At 41.3% G+C, this 21,834-nt stretch overlaps 1 protein-coding gene across 3 annotated transcripts in view; it reads right to left on the bottom strand.

The window, feature by feature from the left end:
* LOC137624325 (uncharacterized) overlaps positions 1 to 21,834 on the bottom strand; it is a 224,961-nt gene that overhangs the window by 74,869 nt on the left and 128,258 nt on the right. For 2 of the 3 annotated variants that reach the window (XM_068354999.1, XM_068355001.1), the window contains 2 exons: positions 8,880 to 9,006; positions 278 to 462 (listed from right to left, as the gene is read on the bottom strand). In XM_068354999.1, the coding sequence (XP_068211100.1) occupies positions 278 to 462; positions 8,880 to 9,006 (312 nt within the window). The remainder of the gene's footprint in view (positions 1 to 277; positions 463 to 8,879; positions 9,007 to 21,834) is intronic. The other variant, XM_068355000.1, reaches the window with a different exon arrangement.

The raw sequence follows: 21,834 nt of genomic DNA, 5'->3' as shown, positions 1-21,834 counted from the left end.
CACCGCCATCCTTTTTAACTGTGATGTACAAACAATGTAAGTACGGTAATTAAAAAGGATAAAGCAAAATTAAATGAGTATTCTTAGTTTTAAAAAAAACTTTTCTCGAGAAGAGTATAAAAAACACTTACTAATCATGAGGAAACACTTACTAATCATGAGGATCTTCTTGAAAATGGTCTCCAAACAATAGGACGTAAACAATTTTCCCTTATGCTATGCATGTAGTCTAGAAATCCAAAAGAAACTTTTAAACTTCAGATATTCACAAAATTACCTTTATGGGCATTGTAACACAATCTTCTCACATCTTTCCCGGAACCTCTATGATCTTCATTTCTACATAGCGAAGCCTTGTAGAGAGATAGGTGCAGCAGCTCCTCCATTGGTGAATGTATCTTCGAACAATAATCTCTATTGTCACATACACCACGTGACTTCATCTGTACACAAGTGTCACTGCTGAAAGTAATAAAATCATCTAATTACTAAGAATGACATATCAGTGTAGCGTGCTAACCAAGAAAACACTGATCTATGGTACCTCCTAAAAACCTTGAGGTTTGAAACGAAATACCTCTTAAAAACCTTACGGTTTGAAACGACCTACCTCCTAAAAACCTTAAGGTTTGAAACGACCTACCTCCTAAAAACCTTAAGGTTTGAAACGACCTACCTCCTAAAAGCCCTAAGGTTTGAAACGACCTACCTCCTAAAAACTTTAAGGTTTAAAACGACAATAAAAACGCGTAAAGTAATCGAATTTCGGAAATACTGTACCGTACATTTCAGTAATAGTTTACTTCTATCTGACAATTAAGTCGTATGCAACCAAGCTATTTCGAGCTCTATATAATTCTATATACTTCCTTGTCATACAAGTACTTCATATTCAAGACATCACTAAATCTTCACCATTTTTGGATGGTTCCAAAATATACTAAATTACTATTCACAACCACACCAAAAAAATTCTAATTTTTCTAGGTAATTACAAAGCTCACAATCCTGTCTATAACTAAAGACACAACACCTAGAGAAATCATTTAGCCACTAAATTAATACCTGTAACTACAATCACAAGAACACGCTTAAAACTTCCTATTTAACAAGAAATATAGTACAGTCGGCCCTCCCTATTTGCAGATTCTTTCTTTGCAATTTCGATCGTTCACGATACAGAAAGCCATGTAACCTATCAAATAATCACATATTTGCATTTTCACGATAAATACTCTCGTGGTCCGACGATTTCGAACTGAGTGTTCTTCTGCACCCAGCATGCTTTGTGATGTTTCCCTCTTTGCATAGGACAATACCCAACCTCTTGCTCATTCAGCTTAAGTCTTGCATTGTCTCTCCTCACGTGAGCATCTAAAGCTTTGGTCCTTTTTCTGTAGAATCACGTTGTGATGAAAAATCAACATGTACATATCTAGTATGCAAATAGTGATTTTAGTATAAAATGTGTGCACTGTACATTAAGCTAACCCATTCGCCAAATAGTCAAGGGCTCAAAAAGTTGCACTGTATTATGCTTACGACTTACTGCGTAGAACTTTGTACATAAACCATTAGAGGTGCTGTACTGATACTTTTTCTTTTAATTTTTATTATCGTATTAGTATATTCATTGTATAATACTGTAAAGTTATTGTTATATCAACTATTGTAAAATACTAAACTGAATACAAAATACCGTGCTTTACAGTACCAATGTAGATATTGCATAGGCTATGTGTATGGTAGGTTTCAATGGCACAAGTTAACCTGCCGAAAACAGCAAACACTTAAGAGTTTTAACTTGGCTAATTAAGCTCTACTGTAGTAATAGTAATGTACATATAGAGTATTACATTAATATATACTATAGTATCAGTGAGTTGTTAGATACGAACAACAGTGTTTTGTTGGTATTGTATGTATTTTATGGGGGTATAAGTGTAGCAATGACTCGTATTGTGTACCTTAGTCTTGCTGTGTATGTAGTACATATGTTTACATGTACTGTACACTTACTGAAATGTGTTCATTCATTAACACAATACTTATACTGTGGTAAAAACCAAGTAAAAACAATATTAGGTAGTACTTAATGTGTTAGTCAACCGCACATAGGCAATGGGCAGTGAGTTGGTAGGTTATGAGTTAACCCATCCTAGGGCAGCAAGTATTCATAGATTGTTGCTTTTTGTGCCCAAGTGTTACCTAAACCCCTCGAATAAGGAGGGTTGACAGTATATTAGATACCAATTTTGAAATTCTTTATCAATGTAACATATCCTGGAATTATCGCATAAAATTCTACTTCACGTAATAATAGTTTTGCAAAACATTGTCGAGAAATATTGTATTACTAAAGACTGTGGGGTGTTCATCAATTTCCTAAACAAAACTTCGGTTCGCTGAATGATCATAAATTTATCGATAAATGGTCGCAAAATGTGTAAATTGGAGAGGGTCTTGTAACTTCTCAAATCCACCGATGGGACTTGTCAACTTTCCAAATACCTAATCAATAAAAAAATTTAATTAAATTAAAACTCTGTACGTTAAGATTACCAAACTTTTCTCTGGTACCTTTCAATGTTTTCCAGTCACTGATGCTTCAACAATTCTGATCTGGAAAAATAACATATAGCATACTTACTGTACAAGTACTGTATCAATTATTAAAAATCCCTTCTCTAAAGCCAAAAACGAATTTTTCTGAACCGGAAAACTTTAAAACGGATGTAACGCATTAATCGAATAGGACTTATCTGATGAGAAATTAGATAAGATTAAAGAAGTGACAATTCTTCAAAACGGTAACTGTACCACTGTTACTACCACGACTATCATTTCCATTACTGACCAACCACGAAAAGACTAAGAAATCTTGTCAAAACTCGGCTTCCTGTGTGTAAGAGGCTAAATGAGGGTCTACCACAGCCTATTAGATAAATGTCTAGGGCAGCTTCATCAAATGGCAAGGCAGAAGTTAGGGGAGTCTCATCCATCTTGAGTTGCCTATCTATTAGTTTATTGTGTTTATCCACGTTTAAGAAGCCACAAATTGGATTTAGCCTTTAAATGAATGTAGCCTCCCCCAGACTGCCCAATGGACTGTTAATCACAAAATATGACCTAAAACTAGTAAAAATGCTTGTATTGTATAACATATCACGAGAGATACAGTAATTCTACAACAAATCACTTTTGAGTCGGTAAGCTGAAATTAATACGAGTACAGTGATTCGTAGTAGCTGCGAAAGGGTAAGCAGGAAAAATAACGGACGGGCGATAACAACCTATCAAGGTAACTAGTGTACAACTTAACAAAATATCCTTGTACCGTGCTTATAATACTCTGGCCTAATAAGTGCTATCAGTAGACACCAGAGTGCTCTTATGAAGTTGAAACACAATAAGTTCATAAAATTACAAATACTGTATAACAAAATTTTAACACAGTCCACTCTAAAAGACATAAAGAATAAGCTGGGTTGATAGATGAGACTTACATGGCTTCACAGACATTAAATGTAAAACCTTCCAAAGACAGGCTGTCATCCTTGAGAGTTTTGCTTAAGGAGAATTTCTTGAACATAATCCCACATGGGTACACTCGAGCACAGAATTCTATCTTATTTTTTTTTCTCTTTCTCGTTTTTTTTTTTTTTTCTAAATGGTGTGTTGGGCAGGCTTAATAGAAGGGCCATGGATGCCTGGTGGTTTATCAAGAGGTTATCTTTGAATTTTCTTAATCTTTTTCTTCTCAAAACCATCCTTACTGTTCTCCCTTCAGTTGAAGTGGCTATCCTGGAGGGTATTTAATCCTGCATGGTGCATCAGCTCCTCCATGTTGACCACTTTTTCCGACTTTTTTTCTATAGTCTATGGGTTTGATCATCACTTTATTTATATTTCTGTACATATTGTTTTTGTTATAATTATTATTAATCTAGTTTTTAAGTATGATGTCTTTTTTATTTCCATTAATTCTTATGCTGTCTGGAGACATTGAGAGAAATCCGGGACCAGTACGTCGTAGATTTCATCAATGTCGTCTACTGTATTGCAATATTCGTGGTCTTCATGCAAATATTCAAGACCTTACAGTTGCGTCCAGACAGTATGATATTCTTTTGTGCTCAGAAACTTTGGTTTCTAATATGAGGCACTCATCTGAGCACCTTATTACTGGTTTTAAGAAGCCAATAATGTTGAAACATGATGCCATCCCTAGGGCCAGGGGAATGGCGGTGTATATCACGACTGAGTACCCTGCATCTCATAACTCCTGCTATGAATGTGGATGTCATGAAATTCAGGTAACAAAAGTTTGTGGTAGGTATAACAACTTTTATTTGTGTTCGATCTACCGGAATCCAGACATGGATGATTCTATCTTCGATTGTCCTCTTACCATTATGGCTAAGATACAAGAAGATGATAAAAAGGCTTCTTTTGTCTTTGTTGGTGATTTCAATGCTCACCATAAGGAGTGGTTAAGTTCTATCTCTCCTACCCATCGCCATGACTTTGCCTCTGAATCAGGCTGTGAGCAAATCATAAGTGAAGCTACTCACAGGTCTGGTAATTGCTTGGACCTCGTATACATTGACTCCCATGGTGTTAAAACAAGTAAGGTTGGTTCTCCAGTCGGGATATCTGATCATGCCTTGATTTCATTAGTAGTGAAGACTGAGCAGTCTGTCCCTGATGTATCATACTCTTGTAAAATTTATATGAAATCTCAAGCAGACTGGAATGGGATTTTGCATGATCTTATGTGCTTGAATTGGTCACAATTATATAGTAGTGTTGATCCTGTTGTCCCTTTGAATGAGAATCTACTCAACATAATTGATAGGCGTATCCCTTCTTGTGTGCTAAGGTACCGAGTGAAGGACAAACCGTGGTTCAATGATGATTGTAGACATGCTTATTTGGAGAAGCATGAGGTCTATCACCTTTGGAAGGGTAACAGATCAGATTTGACCTGAAATAACTATACTTTGCTTAGATCTTTTGCTCAGAGAGTTTTTGCTTCAACTGAAAATGAATACAATTTAACCATAAAAGAAACCCTTTCTGGTAAAACTCAGGAACATAAATGGTGGTCTACCCTTAAATCTGCACTCTTTGGTGTAGATACAACAGTTCCTCCTTTAATTAAACCAGATGGCTCAGTCTCTCACTGTCCAAAGGAAAAGGCAATCCTTTTGGCTGATGTTTTTGACAGTAAACAGAGTAATGAAAAACTCAAAACTTCCTCATTCCTGTTTTCCTGAGGCTAAACTAACTAGTTTAGCTTTTCGATCTCGTGAAATTAAAGCTCTGTTGATGGACCTTGATGCTTAAGGAGGTGTAGACCCAAATGGTATTTTTCCTTTGTTTTTTTATAAAAACAGCAGATATCTTAGCTCCAAAGTTATCTGTTATTTTGTGCAAGTTAGCAAGAAGAGGAGCTTTTATCACTTGCTGGAGAATTGGTAATGTTACTCCTCTATGTAAATGTGTTTGGGGTAGCTCAAGTCCAGCTGATTACCGCCCAGTTTCCATAACCCATATTATCTAAAGTTTTTAACGTCTTTTGGCAAAACATCTTAATAGGTATGCTGAAGGTAATAATCTGTTCCCTAGTTTACAATTTGGTTTTCGTAAAGGCCTTGGAGCATGTGATGCCCTTCTTACAATCTCCAATGCTGTACAGAAATCCCTTGATTGTGGTCAGGAAGTTCGTATGATTGGCCTTGATTTTAGTGCTGCCTTTGACCGTGTTAATCATGAGGCCCTTGTTTTCAAACTCCAATAGTTGGGAGTGGGTGGGTCATTTCTTAGTATCATTTTTGAATTTTTAAGTAATAGATTGTAAAGAGTTGTTGTTGATGGGCACCATAGTGAGTGTTCCTCAGGGTAGTGTTCTTGGCCCATTACTTTTTATACTATTTACACATGACATGTAGTTTGGTCTAGAAAACAAGCTTGATGCATATGCAGATGATACTACTCTCTTTGCATCAATTCCATCCCCTGAATGTAGATCTAGCTAAAATTAGTGCATGGTGCAAATTATGGGGTATGAAGTTGAATCCTAACAAAACTCAGTATGATTGTAAGTGGGTCAAGGACCGTGGCTCCCCAACATCCTGATCTCAGCATTGATATTGTTTCTTTAACTTTGTATGACTCTTTTAAAATTTTAGGTGTGATTCTCAACAGCAAATTTACTTTTGAGAAACACATTAGGTTTGTGTCTTCTTCAATTGCACAAAAAATTTGCTTATAGAAAGTCTTTCAAGGATTTTGGTGATCAATCTATTCTGAAGTGTTTTAATTCTTTCATTTTACCTTGTTTTAAGTAATGTTCTCCTGTCTGGTCTTCAGCTACTGATTCTCATCTTAATTTGTTAGAGAAGAACTTACGGTCTATTAAATTTCTTATTCCTGATCTACAGTAGATATTAATCTCTGGCACCGTCGTTCTATTAGTTCATTATGCATGTTGCATAAGATTTTAAATGATTCTGACCATCCGTTGCATTCTTATCTTCCAGGACAGTACCATCCTGTTCATAATACTAGGTATGCAGTTAATTCTAATAGTCAGGCCTTCTCCATCATGAGGCTCAATACTACACAGTGCTCTAGAAGTTTTATTCCAGCTGTGACCAAGTTGTGAAATGATCTTCCTAATCGGGTAGTTGAATCAGCGGAACTTCATAAGTTCAAACTCGCAGCAAATGTTTTTATGTTGAACAGGCTTACATAAGTCCTTTTATAGTTTATATATCAAATATCTGTTTTAATGTTGTTAATGTCTTTAATTTTCATTACTTCTTACAGTATATCGTTTACTGATTTCCTCATTTCCTTTCCTCACTGGGCTATTTTTCCCTGTCGGAGCCCTTGGGCTTATAGTATCTTGCTTCTTCAACTAGGGTTGTAGCTTAGCTAATAATAATAATAAGTTCTTATCAAATATAAGAAAAATTCTAAATGGTGTATAGATATTGGTACTTCTAAAGAATCAATACTTGAATGAAACTTTGAAGTTATTGTTTGAAATACACCAGAATAAAATATTATAAAACTTTTTGAATTTTCAAAATATGTTGAAAACTAAAGAAGTTGATAGAATTTGAAATGATAAAAGTATGATTTGAGAAAGATGCATTTAAAAGATGTTCTTTTACTTTTCTTCATTGATAGAGACTTTAGGTGATAGCTACTAGGCTCTTAGTTCCCTCTTTTACTAGAGATATTATCCCCACTTATAATTAGCTAAACTGAATTATAACAACTAATAGAGGATGTTTCTTAGTTGCTAAAACTCATTATGGCCAATCACTGCTTTGTAGTCATCTAATCTCTCTCCAACTTCCTCTTTACTTTATTCTCTGTATCCAGACATCTCATTCTTGTTTTTTCTTTACTTATTATCACCATTCGTTATTGGCTTGCTTGATATAGCAGAACAGCACAAACACTATGTCAATAAAGTGGGTGCCCCGTGAATAACTCAACACAATAATGATTGTGCAATAATCTTAAACGCTATAATACTGGAATCACACTAGTCATTTCTTGTTCGAGGTTTTGCCAACCTCCAGCTGGTGCTAACAAGCGAAAGTATTGTAGTGTCACACTATGATCTTGCGGTTCGAGGAGCAAATAGGAAAAAGCGCATACAAAACCGATCAGCTGACATAATCATGGTGCCCCAAAATTTTCTTACAGTTGCAATATGAATTCTCGGAATATTACGTGAATTGAAGTATTCTACAACTACCACAGGATGAACAATGCAATTTTTTATTATCTCTTGAATCTTGTTAGACTCAAGATTGCCAAGCAAGAGCACGTCCTATCTACAGCAGCCATCTTGTTTGTTTACATCCGAAGTCATGCTCGCGGTTTGTGCTCGCTGCTTGCCGTCCAGTCAGGAAGCCAATATCTCGAGCAACAAGCTCTCGTGTTTTCCATTTTGGGCAGCAACAGCTCGCTGACGGCGAAAAAAAGCCCAATGTGATTCCAGCTTAACAGTAACGGTTGCCGGACGTCTTTTCTACCTCCAACACTCTGTGTTGACACACATAATGTGCTGCACTGAAGTTTACTAAATATAAATATGAAAATGGAAGGATTTCCTCATAGTAACAATGTCAATGGTTACTATGGCTGATTGAGAGATTCTGGATGTATATGCACAATCAAAATTGCCATTTAACCCTATAAAGAAGCTTCTAAATGGCATAATCTTAAATTTGCAAATGGACCAGACCTCCATGAAGTTCTGGTTCTAATCAGCAATCATTATTGGTTATATCCTCTCAACCTTTACTGTTCTTGGGACCTTAAAAAAAATAAACCCAGCACTTCTAGGGTAATAATAATGTCGTACTTCTGTAATAGAAAGCAAATATGATAGAAATCATGAAACATTTATATTTCTAGACAAAGGCTTGCTTTCGGACAAAATATAATAGGGATTCCATTCCATGTATCTGGATCACCCCTATCTATGTTGTCATTTGGGCATAGGTGAATGATGGGCCTTTTGTGAAACCTATCATCTATACCAAAATAGTATGCCTTTAAATATCAGCGAGTTTTTGGGAATTTTGGAACTTAAGTCAAAGACCCAGAGAGTGGGACTCTTTCATGATGGAATCTGGTTTCTGTGAGAGAATGTGTGGTACAGCCACTTACCAGACTGTGGACACTTTTTTTATTTCAATTAGGAAATAAATGTCCATTAATCATAAAGACCACACTATTATAAACATACTTAACTTACCAGTCTGAAGTGGAAATTAACCTTTAATTTTCACAAAATATAATCCCTGTTATAAACAAAATAGAGAAAAAAAATTAAAACAATGACATACCTGTACTTATAGGCAAGTGGTGACCTGCGCCTATCTATCTTGGTATGATATCTTGGACATATCTCCATCTCTTCACATCTTAGTCCCAATTTGCATGGTTCTGTCTTAAATGTATAAATATTCACCTCTGAAAAGAAGTAAAAATTAAAAATTCTGATAGACTCTGAGCCTTACTAAAAAAAATTACAGTTACTTCCAACACGACACACAAACCCTCATCCTTTAGCTGGGGAGATTACTAGGGCACAAATTGGAATCAGTCATTTGAAATAGATAACAAAATAAGCAGCTATCAGACTGGAAAGGGTACGAGGCGAAGCCTGTCCTCACCCCTCTCAGTCGGTTCTCTATTTACTTTTGATTTGGCCACTGTGCCTGTGCCGTATGGACATACTGTAGTGCTTAACAAACTATTGATTCTTTTTCTCTTCAGTGAGATTGTTGTGATTATGAAATGGAAACAAGAACTTTGTCTTTGCCAGGGAGATTAGTAAATGCTGCAACCACTTCATGGTCATGGTGCAGACAGCTGTAGACCTGCAATCCCTGTGCTTCGTGTCAAGGATATGTCTGTTTGCTGGTGTCTCCTGGTGCTGAGTGTTGATTGTGGGCTCCGGCACAGTGGCAGCCTTATGTCCTGAAGGGAAAGAAGCAACAACACCAAAGAAGACACCGGCGAAGGCTGCTACTGTCTTCTCAGGGTTGAGTACGCCGCAGGGATCAGGAGAGCATGGATGGACAAAGGCATTCTTTTCAGGCTTTATTTGCCGTTCATCTTTGGTTTCTGAGGGATCACCATTGCTGACCATGCAGACTGCTGACAACGAGTTTGACCTAAAGAAAGCTTTGGCTTCCTTGTGTCTTTCACGTAAGCCCTCCATAACAATTTTGAGGGAGATGGTAGCTAATGCTGCATTTCCACGGTACCCCCTATGCAGGTTTGTCATCTTGTGGCTCCTTTGGCACTAGGTTCCTCCAGGGTCAGGGAGCTTCGTGGGTGATAAGGTGTGTGCCCCTGCTCCGGGTGTCAAAGGGCAGGAACAGGCCCAGTAAAATTAAAGGAAAAAATTCCAAGGGTAAGTGTTCCCCCTGTCCCTGGTGTGCTCCTGATACCTGACCCAATGCTCCCAACCCATCCCCTGTGTTCATCTCTCCGATCCTTGTGGCAAGGGGTCTGGGGTTTTTCCTCGTCCCTCACTGTCAGTGCTTGTGCTTCCAAGCCTCTCAATGAGAGGTTGCAGGACCTTGTGAGTGTGCCTCCCCCTTTCACTATAACAATAAGCCCTAGTGTTGTGGATCCTGTGCTTCTAACCAATGCGGTTTCTTCACCTGGGGGAGTGTCATTGTCAGCGGTTGCTCAGACCTTTACTGCTCTGCTTGCAGAGACAGAAGTGGGAGCCAGGAAGAAGCATGCATGTTTTTCTTCCTCATGCTCCTTGTCATCCTCATCCTCTGGTTCCAACTCATTTTCATTCCATAATCACAACAATCATACTCAAGGGAAAAATAATTAACGGTTTTTTTCACCACTGCAGTATGTCCATACAGCACAGTGGTCGAATCAAAATTGAATAGACAACCGACTGAGAAGGGGGCTCTAGTTGTCCATTTAATCAACCTGTTCCAGTTCATGCCAAAGGAATCTCCCTAATTAAATGTCAAGAGTTTGTATGTTGCATATGAGCAACCAACAATTGTCACCTGGAATTTACACAAAAAAACTTTATTTAAGATTGCCCTTTGAAATATCTGTCCATTGATATATATATATATATATATATATATATATATATATATATATATATATATATATATATATATATATATATATATATATATATTATATATATATATATATATATATATATATATATATATATATATATATATATATATATATATATATATATATATATATATATATATATATATATATATATATATATATATATATATATATATATATATATATAATATATATATATATATATATATATATATATATATATATATATATATATATATATATATATATATATATATATATATATATATATATATATATATATATATATATATATATATATATATATATATATATATATATATATATATATATATATATATATATATATATATATATATATATATATATATATATATATATATATATATATATATATATATATATATATATATATATATATATATATATATATATATATATATATATATATATATATATATATATATATATATATATATATATATATATATATATATATATATATATATATATATATATATATATATATATATATATATATATATATATATATATATATATATATATATATATATATATATATATATATATATATATATATATATATATATATATATATATATATATATATATATATATATATATATATATATATATATATATATATATATATATATATATATATATATATATATATATATATATATATATATATATATATATATATATATATATATATATATATATATATATATATAATATATATATATATATATATATATATATATATATATATATATATATATATATATATATATATATATATATATATATATATATATATATATATATATATATATATATATATATATATATATATATATATATATATATATATATATATATATATATATATATATATATATATATATATATATATATATATATATATATATATATATATATATATATATATATATAATATATATATATATATATATATATATATATATATATATATATATATATATATATATATATATATATATATATATATTTATATATATATTATATATATATATATATATATATATATATATATATATATATATATATATATATATATATATATATATATATATATATATATATATATATATATATATATATATATATATATATATATATATATATATATATATATATATATATATATATATATATATATATATATATATATATATATATATATATATATATATATATATATATATATATATATATATATATATATATATATATATATATATATATATATATATATATATATATATATATATATATATATATATATATATATATATATATATATATATATATATATATATATACATTATATATATATATGCACACACATATATATATATAGTCTAGCTTCTTTTTATGCGGGTTCTCCCCTCGCACATTCACTTACACACTACAAAGAGAACCGCAATACCTATTGAATAAAAAAATCATATTCGTGATAAAAACTCTAGCAGCGCGATGATTTTAAATAGTCCGCGCTCCTTTACACTGGTAATGTTTCACACCACTTTCCTATCTTTTACCCAGCTGATCTTTACTCTTGCTGTACACTGTATATAAAATTACAATTATATTTGAAATAAATCGGATTTTGATTAAACTGGTGTTTCACTTTAACTGTATCAAATAATAATGCATGTAATATTCACATTTTAGTATCATATTTATAAATGAAAACATAGCAAATTATAATCTTATTAAATTTTAACAGCCATACTTTTCCAAATCAGCTGATCTACCCTGCGTAGTCTGTCGTCAACCTCAAGTTTTGGATAAAATAACTTCCTTATTATGAAGGTATGCAACCAAAGGATATTTCATATTTTGAAAAAGAAACGATTATTAATTGCTCTATCATTTTCCCATTTGCATAATTTCAATGGTTTAATTTGAAATATTTCTCTCATATTTCATTTACTTGTACTATTGATTTGAATACATAAAGTTAACCGGAGTTTCATTCATGTTTGTGATGCACAACATTTCATAGTTTTTAGCTCTGTGGTGCTTGATTATAAAGGTTAGGAAATTATTCACTGTGCACTGTGGCTCCTTCAGTTAGTCTTTAAGAGACTTTGTAAAGAAACAAACATTTAATTTGTTAGAGAGAGAGAGAGAGAGAGAGAGAGAGAGAGAGAGAGAGAGAGAGAGAGAGAGAGAGAGAGAGAGAGAGAGAGAGAGAGAGAGAGAGAGAGAATGTATTCCTATGATAAATAATAATGTCTATAAACGAACTGTATAGATACTGTGACTATTACATATCTGTGCTGATGTAATATTCATTATGAAGAGATTTCGGATAAGTTAAGAAGATTATTTAAACAACTCCGTGTTATTCGTACTGTATGTGACTATAATTGCAATACGGTAGCGTGACCTTGACACCAGCTGATGCCTACCAAAAGTAATTATTGATTAATGAAATGCTCAAGAGATTGAAAAATAGAATACAAAAATGCTTTAATAAACCACCATAATGCCTACGAAATATGAAGGCTTAATAATGAATACAAAATTAAATACTGTGTGAAGCTTTAGAAATGAACTACCAGTACTTGCCCACACACACATTGTCACACACCTACTTACACAAAGAAAGAGTGAGAAGGTGTTCAGAAGATAACTAATAATAATGGCTACAAACAAACTGCATGAAAACTGTGATATCCTGTAACATATTGGTGCTGATGTAATATTTATTCATCATGAAGATATTTTGAATAAATTAAGAAATTATATATAAAATATTCCAGTGGTATGTGTGCAATCTTTCGATATGGTAGCAAGACCTACAGATCAGCTGATCATAACTAAAGGTAAACAAAATATTAAGTAATTCTTGATGTTTAAAATTCTTTCGAAATTGAAAAATAGAATACAAAAATTTTTTAATAGAGCATATATCCTATCAATAAAAAAATTGAATAATGATATACTATACAATAAGAAAATATTGATAAAATACGACTTAGATGATTGCCGAATCATGACGCATCATAATAAATCCACGGAAACTTCACTTTTCTTGACTTTCGACGCGCCTCGGTACCTATATTGGTCGTAAGTCGACGACTACCTATAATACATGGATAATCCGAAAAAATGGATAACCCGGCACCCTCCCGGTCCCAAAGTTGCCGGATTAGAGATGGCCTACCAGTGTATATATATAAAGTATATGTGTATATATATAAAATATATGTGTATAAATATAAATGTATATATACATCAATAAATAAAATTTAGATGTATATTTATTCAGTGTAACATATCAACAAAGAAGCTAGGTAAATCTTGAAGCAGTAAGCACATATTCTAATAGAAACTGTGTGTGTGTGACATTTCTTTACATTGAACGCCATGCTAGCTACCGCTCATCTCTCCCAGGGCAAGATGGCTTTGGCCTTCATGTGTGTGCTACCATTGGCCGGTAGGGGTCTCGCTGCGTCTAATGTATGATATCTATGGTTAAAACATGACAAATTTGGAGATAATTTGTATTTTTCCTAACCATACAAACCGTACCTATTTACATTGGGTTTACCTTTCGTCGTCACTGAAATTGACGAGCCAACAGATTTTAACGAGGGTTAACTACCCCCGCGCTAGTTAGCGGGGGTAGGGGAAGGGGTAGCTTGCTATCCCCCCCCACACACACACACACACACCGGTGATTTGCTTCACTTCACTTAGAAGTAGGACTTGACTTGGGGGTCAGGGCTGGCAGACAAATATGTGTAAATAGCTAAGGTTTGTATGGTTAGGAAAAATACAAATTATCTCCGAATTTGTCATTTGTTCCGTAACCGAAATACAAACCACGCTATTTACATTGGGTGACTTACCCCTTAGGAAGGGTGGAAAGTCCCCAGCCTTACTGACTTTGGCTTTACCCGGGGACTCCGACTCCAAGTGAGTAGCACTCGAGAAAAGGAGTCCCTGCACCTCACAAGTTCCTCGCTTCGCAAGGAACGTGTGGCCTACATAACTTGTGTGTGGAGGAAAGAGCGTGACTCGTCCTATGAAGTTGACCTTGAGACCTTTAGATAGGAATCCAGGATAGGACATTCCCAATACCACCTCGTCAGGGTATTAAGCTTAATACTAAGAACACAAGGAAGCATGGTTTACCTGCAGAGGTTGAGGTCAGCTATGCGGAGACCAGGATGCTACTTCCCCAAGAGAGGGGAGGATGAAGAAAGAAGTAAGGGTCACACATACTCTTTCATTCACGCAGACTAAAACCGGGGTAACAACGCCCTCAACCTACTGCTACTTGTCCATAAAGGAGCCTGAGGCTAGACCAGCTGTTGTGCAACCAACACAGGGCCGATAGAAAAAGTATCGAGGCTCCTGTGGGTCACGTCCTGCAGGTAGTGGGCTGTGAAGGTCGTCTGACGCTTCCAGACCCCAGCTTGAAGTACCTGCATCACAGAGAAGTTTCTCTTGAAGGCCAGGGACGTAGCGATGCCCCTGACATCGTGTGCCCTAGGGCGACGTGACGGAGGAAAGGAGGGTCCGGATTCAAGGCGTGATGGATAACCCTTCGAATCCAAGCCGAGATGGTGTTCTTGATGACCCTCCTCTTCGTCCTGCCTGTACTAACAAACAATGCTTGCACCTGAGGACGAACTGCAGCTGTTCTCTTCAAGTAACACCTCAGACTCCTCACTGGACATAATAGCAGCTGGTCTGGGTCGCTTGTTACAGAACGGAGACTCGCGACCCTGAAAGAGTCGAACCGTGGGTCCGGCACTCCAGGGTTCTGAGTCTTGGCAACAAACTCAGGGACAAACCTGAACGTTACCTCCCCCCATCCCCTTGAATGGGCGACGTCGTACGAGAGACCATGAAGTTCACTAACTCGCTCGGCAGAGGCCAAAGCGAGCAGGAAAGCCGTCTTCCAAGACAGGTGGCGATCAGAGGCCTGGCGTAATGGTTCGAAGGGAGGTCTCTTAAGAGCCCTGAGGACCCGAACCACGTTCCAAGGAGGAGGTCTCACTTCCGACTGGGGGCAGGTAAGCTCATAGCTAAGTATGAGTAGAGAGAGTTCCAGCGAGGAAGAAATGTCCACTCCTTTCAGCCTAAAAGCCAAGCTCAAGGCTGAGCGATAGCCTTTCACCGCTGAGACCGAAAGGCGCATTTCCTCCCACAAATAAACGAGAAACTCCGCTATTGCTGCAATAGTGGCATCGAGTGGAGAGATACCCCTTTCACGACACCAACCACAGAAGACTCTCCACTTCGCCTGGTAGACTCCCTCCGAGGACTTTCGCAGGTGCCGAGACATTCTCTATGCGACCTGTTGCGAAAAGCCTCTCTCCGTGAGGAGACGCTGGACAGTCTCCAGGCGTGAAGCCGAAGCGATACTACGGCTCTGTGGAAGATGTTGCAATGTGGTTGTCTGAGTAGCTCGTGTCGTGGGGGAAGTTCTCTCAGGAGCTGCAGAAGGTCCGGGAACCATTCCGTGTGATGCCACAGCGGAGCTATCAGAGTCATCGACAAGTTGACCGATAGTCTGGTCCTGTTGAGCACCCTTCTCATCAGACAGAACGGTGGGAAGGCGTACATGTTGATGTTGTCCCACCGTTGTTGGAAAGCATCTTGCCAGAGTGCCTTGGGGTCCGGGACTGGGGAGCAGTACAGGGACAGTTTGAAATTCAAAGCTGTCGCGAACAGATCCACCGTTGGGGAACCCCACAAAGTCAGGACTTTGTTGGCTATCTGAGGATCCAAATACCACTCGGTACTCACTATCTGCGAAGCCCTGCTCAGACTGTCGGCGAGCACATTCCTCTTGCCAGGAATGAAGCGAGCTGATAGTGTTATCGAGTGGACTTCGGTCCACCTCAGAATCTCTACTGCAAGATGGGATAGCTGCTGCGAAAAAGTACCTCCCTGCTTGTTGATATAAGCCACTACCGTGGTGTTGTCGCTCATCACCACCACGGAGTGACCCACCAGGATCCGTTGGAACTGTTGAAGAGCCAGGAAAATGGCCTTCATTTCTAGAAGGTTGATGTGCAGGTACTTTTCTGATTCTGACCAAAGGCCTGAGGTCCTCTGGATCAGAATGTGCGCCCCCCACCCTTCTTTTGACGCGTCCGAAAACAGTGTCAATTCCCGGGGGGAGGACGAGAAGATCCACTCCCTTTCGCAGGTTCTCGTCGACCAGCCACCACCGCAGGTCCGCCTGTTCCTCAGGTCCTATCGGGACCAGGAAGTCCGGGGAATCGGATCCTTGATTCCACCGGGACTTGAGCTGCCACTGCAGGGATCTCATCCTGAGACGGCCGTTTGGAACCAGACGGGCCAGGGAGGACAGGTGATCTAAGAGACGCAACCACGATTGGGCAGGAAGCTCTTCTCACCTGAGGAAGGGTTCCGCCACCTTCCTCAGCCTTGCTATCCTGTCGTCTGATGGAAAGGCTTTGTGGAGATTGGTGTCTAACAACATGCCTAGATAAACCAGTCGTTGGGACGGTTGCAGAGAGGACTTCTCGAGATTTACCACGATCCCCAGATTCTGGCAAAGTCCCAGAAGCCTGTCTCGGTGTCGAAGAAGGGCCGACTCCGAGTCTGCTAGGATCAGCCAGTCGTCCAGATAACGGAGGAGACGGATGCCGTTCCTGTGCGCCCACGACGAAATCAGGGTAAACACTCTGGTGAACACCTGAGGTGCTGTGGAGAGACCGAAGCACAGCACCTTGAACTGGTAGGTCTTGCTGTCTAAGCTGAATCTCAAGTACTTCCTGCAAGACGGATGGATTGGGATCTGGAAGTACGCGTCCTTCAGATCCAATGTGCACATGAAGTCTTGTGGTCTCACCGCAAGTCTGACCGTGTCCGCTGTCTCCATGCTGAACGGAGTTTGCTTGACAAACTTGTTCAGAGCTGAGAGGTCGATGACGGGTCTCCAGCCTCCAGACGCCTTCTTTACAAGAAAGAGTCGACTGAAGAAGCCTGGGGAGCCGTCGATGACCTCCTGGAGAGCATCCTTCTTGAGCATGGTCTCAACTTCCGCCCGAAGGGCTAGCCCCTTTACCGACCCCATGGCATAGGAGCTCAACGACACTGGATTCGCTGTCAGGGGAGGTTGAGATGTCGTGAATGGGACGCGATACCCTTGGCCCCATCTTGCTGCCACCTGTGCACGCAACTTTGAAGGCATCCCCCCACAGGTGGACACCCGGGGGGACTGCCACTCCTAGCGTTTGCGGCCGCGGCCGCTCCCTCTAGGAGTCTTGCCTCCCCTGAAGGACTTACCGCCCCTCTTGTCCTTGGCAGGAAAGGGCTGGGGCTTAGACACCACTTTCTTAGCCGCCGGCGCCTGCTTCGGTGTCTTGCGAGGCTGCTGCTGATGTTGCTGCGGAGCTGGAGGCTTGTAGGGCCGAGATGCAAGGGCCCTTTGGAGGAGGGAGTCCTGACTCGACTTCCTCCACCTCTCAGCTGTACGTTCCATGTCCTGGGGCTCAAACAAATTCCCCCCGAGGAGGGAGGCGTGTCTGAGCCTGTTGATGTCCACGGTGGGGACCTTCGGATGGATCTTCTCGGTCACCGCATCACGACACTTGAGCACCGAGTTGGCCTACAGGTTGGTAACCTGATGCGCCAGGAACTCGGTGGAGCGAGTGCCCGAGAGGAGGAAGGTCTCCAGGGCCTTCCTATTGCTCTCCTTAGACAGATCCTCAGAGCGCAATAGGATGCCCAGAGAACCTAGCCAGACATCCAGCCACGAAGTGGCCTGCATGGCGCACTTCGCGACCTTCTCATGGCTTAGAATCTCTGACGCCGAGAACGTCACCTGCCGGGCGGAGAGCTTCTCAAGAGGAACTCCCCTAATAAGCTCTTCTACCGAATGGTAGAGGGGAAGAGCGAGGCTAGACTCCCCCATGATCTCAAAATACCTCCTCTGCTGGAGACGAGGAGGTGGGAGGAGTTTGTTCCCAGCAGAGGAACGACTGGAGGTAGCGAGTACTGCGAGCTGAGCATTGGCCCTGGCTCTGGCACTCTTCAGCCCCTGGGACCAAGGCAGAGCCGCACTGGCCTTTGGGGGCTTCTGAGTTCCATAAACCTGATCCAGGGCCGTGAACCTGTTGAGCTATCTCATCAGGCCCAGGACCTGCCAGAAGGCATGCTCAGACTCTTGCTACTCTCCTCCCTGCCGACTGGCAGCTAAGTCTCCTGTCCCCGGAAGTTCTTCCTGGGGAGACACGTGGACGTTCTCCCAAGGTCTAGCTGGTTCCTGACGAATACGCGCAGAAGACTTTGGCAACGTCTTGGAGTCATTGGGTTCCCTCCTGGGCGGGATACAAGACTCCAGCAAAGTGGTCTGGTAGGCATCTTCCGCGCGAGACGATTCTCCTCCACGAGGAGGTGACTCCCCCCTTGGTGCCGAGGGGGAGACCGCCGCCTCACTGGACTCTCCCGAGGACGGAAAAGCCTCGTCTACGGGAGAAGGAGAAAACAACTGCGAAGGGGACGGGGCCTTCCTGACGGACCTCCTAGGAACCAACTTCTCCCTGGGAGAAGTCACCACGAAGTCCACTCATCTCCTTCTCTTCAGCGGGGGCGAGGCCATCGCTGGCTTGTATCCTAGATCGGTGAGTGCCGGCTTCATAGCCTTCACTAACGCCCGCATCAAAGGACCAAACCAGGACTGCCGAGACACGGACACAGAGTCCGAAATTCCCGCTGGAGGGAAGGGGATCGGGCGATCCTTCGGAGTGGATACCACTGGACCTGCCTGCAAAAAAAAAGGGGAAGAAAGTTGCCTTGACCTCTCCGAAGGTCCTTCCTTGTCCTGCAAAAGAGACCTGCGCTTAGGTGGAGGCGATCCCGACTGCAACCTGGCGACACGCGTCCCTGCTGCTGCCGCGAGCTGCGGAACCCGACGCGAACGGGGGTCGTGCTGACGCTCGCGCGAGGGTGAAACGAAAGAGTCGCGCGCGAGGGGCTGTTGGAGCGCGGGCGCGCGATCGCGCGGAGACAAATGAGCGTGGGAGCGATCGCGAGCGGCCGAACGGGCACGTGGGCGCGTAGGCGAGTGAGCGCGCGGGCGAGCGGGCGCGTGGGTGAGCTGGCGAGTGAGCGCATTGGCGAGTGAACGCGTTGGCGCGTGGGCGAACGAGAGTGCTCAGGAGACCACTGGGGGCCAGGGAACAGATAGTGTCCTGGAGACCTGTGACGCGTGGGCGAGCGATGGCGAACGCTGGCGCGCAGGCGAGCGATGGCGCGTTGGCGAGCGATGGCGCGTAGAACCCGCAGGCGAGTTGATCGCAGGGGACCTATGTTTCTCCGGATCTGCTGGGCGCTGACGCGTAGGAGAGCGCTTGCGCGCAGGCGATGGATCACGCGGAGGATCTGGAGATCGCCGACGCTCAGGGGAACGCTGACGCGCAGGTGATCGTTGACGTGCAGGAGATCGCTGACGAGTAGGAGAACGTCGACGTGTCGGAGATCGCTGTCGCGCTGGAGAATGCTGGCGAGCAGGGAGACGGCTCGTAGAAGGCTGCGCAGGAACTGTCGGCGCGACGCGCAAAGGCGAACGCTCGCGAGTGGGCTCAGGAAGAGGAGGCGTGTGGGCGTGCAGGAACTCTAGATGTACGCGCAGGAGAAAGCTGACGAGCAGGATCGCGCTGACGAGCAGGATCGCGCTGACGAGCAGGATCGCGCTGACGAGCAGGATCGCGAGGGCGAGGAGAAGTTGAGTCCTTGCCCAAGTCCTGAACCGGAGTTCTAGGGCGCGTGTCAGGAACTGGAAGCGCAGGTGCGCGTTGACGAGCAGGAGATATAGTGCGCTCAGGAGACCGTTGGCGCGCTGGGCACGCAGCAGGAACAGGAGGATGTTCGTTATCCTTAGGAGAGCGCTGGCGAGCAGTAGGGCGTTGATCATCAGAAGAGCGCTGGCGAGAAGGAGAGCGCTGGCAATCAGGAGAGCGCTGATGAGCAGGAGAGCGTTGGTGTGCAACTACGCGTGAACGCGCAGAAGGGCGCACAGGAAAACCCTGATGCGCAAGGGAAATGCCCACACCGTGGGCGACATCCCTCTGCCCCGAAGGGACCGGTGCCCGTCGGCTGACGAGATCAGACTGCTGGCCGTCTGCACAGGAAGTAGAAGGTCTGGAAGGCGTAGGAGAACGTGAACGATCCCCGGAGAGGTCTAAGGACGCGGCTGCTACAGACTGCTTCTGGTGAGGAGTCCCCCCATCAGAGGACGGAGGAGGAGAAGACTCGAAAAGGCGCCTCTTGACACCCTTATAGGGAGACGGGAGGCCCTTGCGGCGAAGCGGATGATGAGCCTTACGGCAAAGGCGGCCACAAGGGAGGTCGTCAGGATCATCAGTCCTCCAAAGAGGAGTCTCAGTCAGAGTGCTCCCCCGAGGGGGAGACTTGGCCGCAGGAGAGCCCGTAGGACCCCCTTCCCCCTCCGAAGGATGTACAGAAGGGGGAGGAGAGCCTTCAGCAATGTCATCACCATCAGGAGCCGCAGAGGTTTGACCAGACTCGTCGGAAGCCTCTGCCACCACGACGTCGACGATAGACAGAGGATCTACCTCTGCTATCGCCGGCGACTGTTTGACAGCGGCCCCCAACTGAATAAGGTCAAACAGGGCTTCCTTGGAGAGCAGGCCCTTAAGCCCCAAGGGACCCCAAAGCTGAAAAAGATCATCATTATACATGGAGTTAACATTATCAAAATCCTCCCCCGGAGGAAGAGGGGGAACCGCCCTGCTATGGGAGGCGACGCCCTCTCCCGCACCCCGAGGTCGGGAAACAGAACTAGGGCCTGCGCTCCCACTCGGCGGCCTCTCACTAGGAGCCGGACGAGGGGGAGCTTCGGAGGAGGATTGGGCGGCGGAAGAAGAGTCCCGAGAGCCTTCCTCCTTCAAGGCAACCCTCGAAGGAGAACGGTCTCTCTTGGACTTCTTCTTACGCCGGCGGGCAAACCTCTCCCACTGTGAGGCAGACCACTCCCTACACTCACTACATGTATTTTCACTATCACACCGTCGGCCTCGACACTGCGGGCAAAGGGTGTGAGGATCGGTATCCACCGCAGACATGAAGGTTGCGCAAGGG

This window comes from Palaemon carinicauda, chromosome 31 (genome assembly GCF_036898095.1).
Source record: "Palaemon carinicauda isolate YSFRI2023 chromosome 31, ASM3689809v2, whole genome shotgun sequence".
NCBI classification, from domain to species: domain Eukaryota; kingdom Metazoa; phylum Arthropoda; class Malacostraca; order Decapoda; family Palaemonidae; genus Palaemon; species Palaemon carinicauda.
This window is presented reverse-complemented; position numbering and strand designations above follow the sequence as displayed.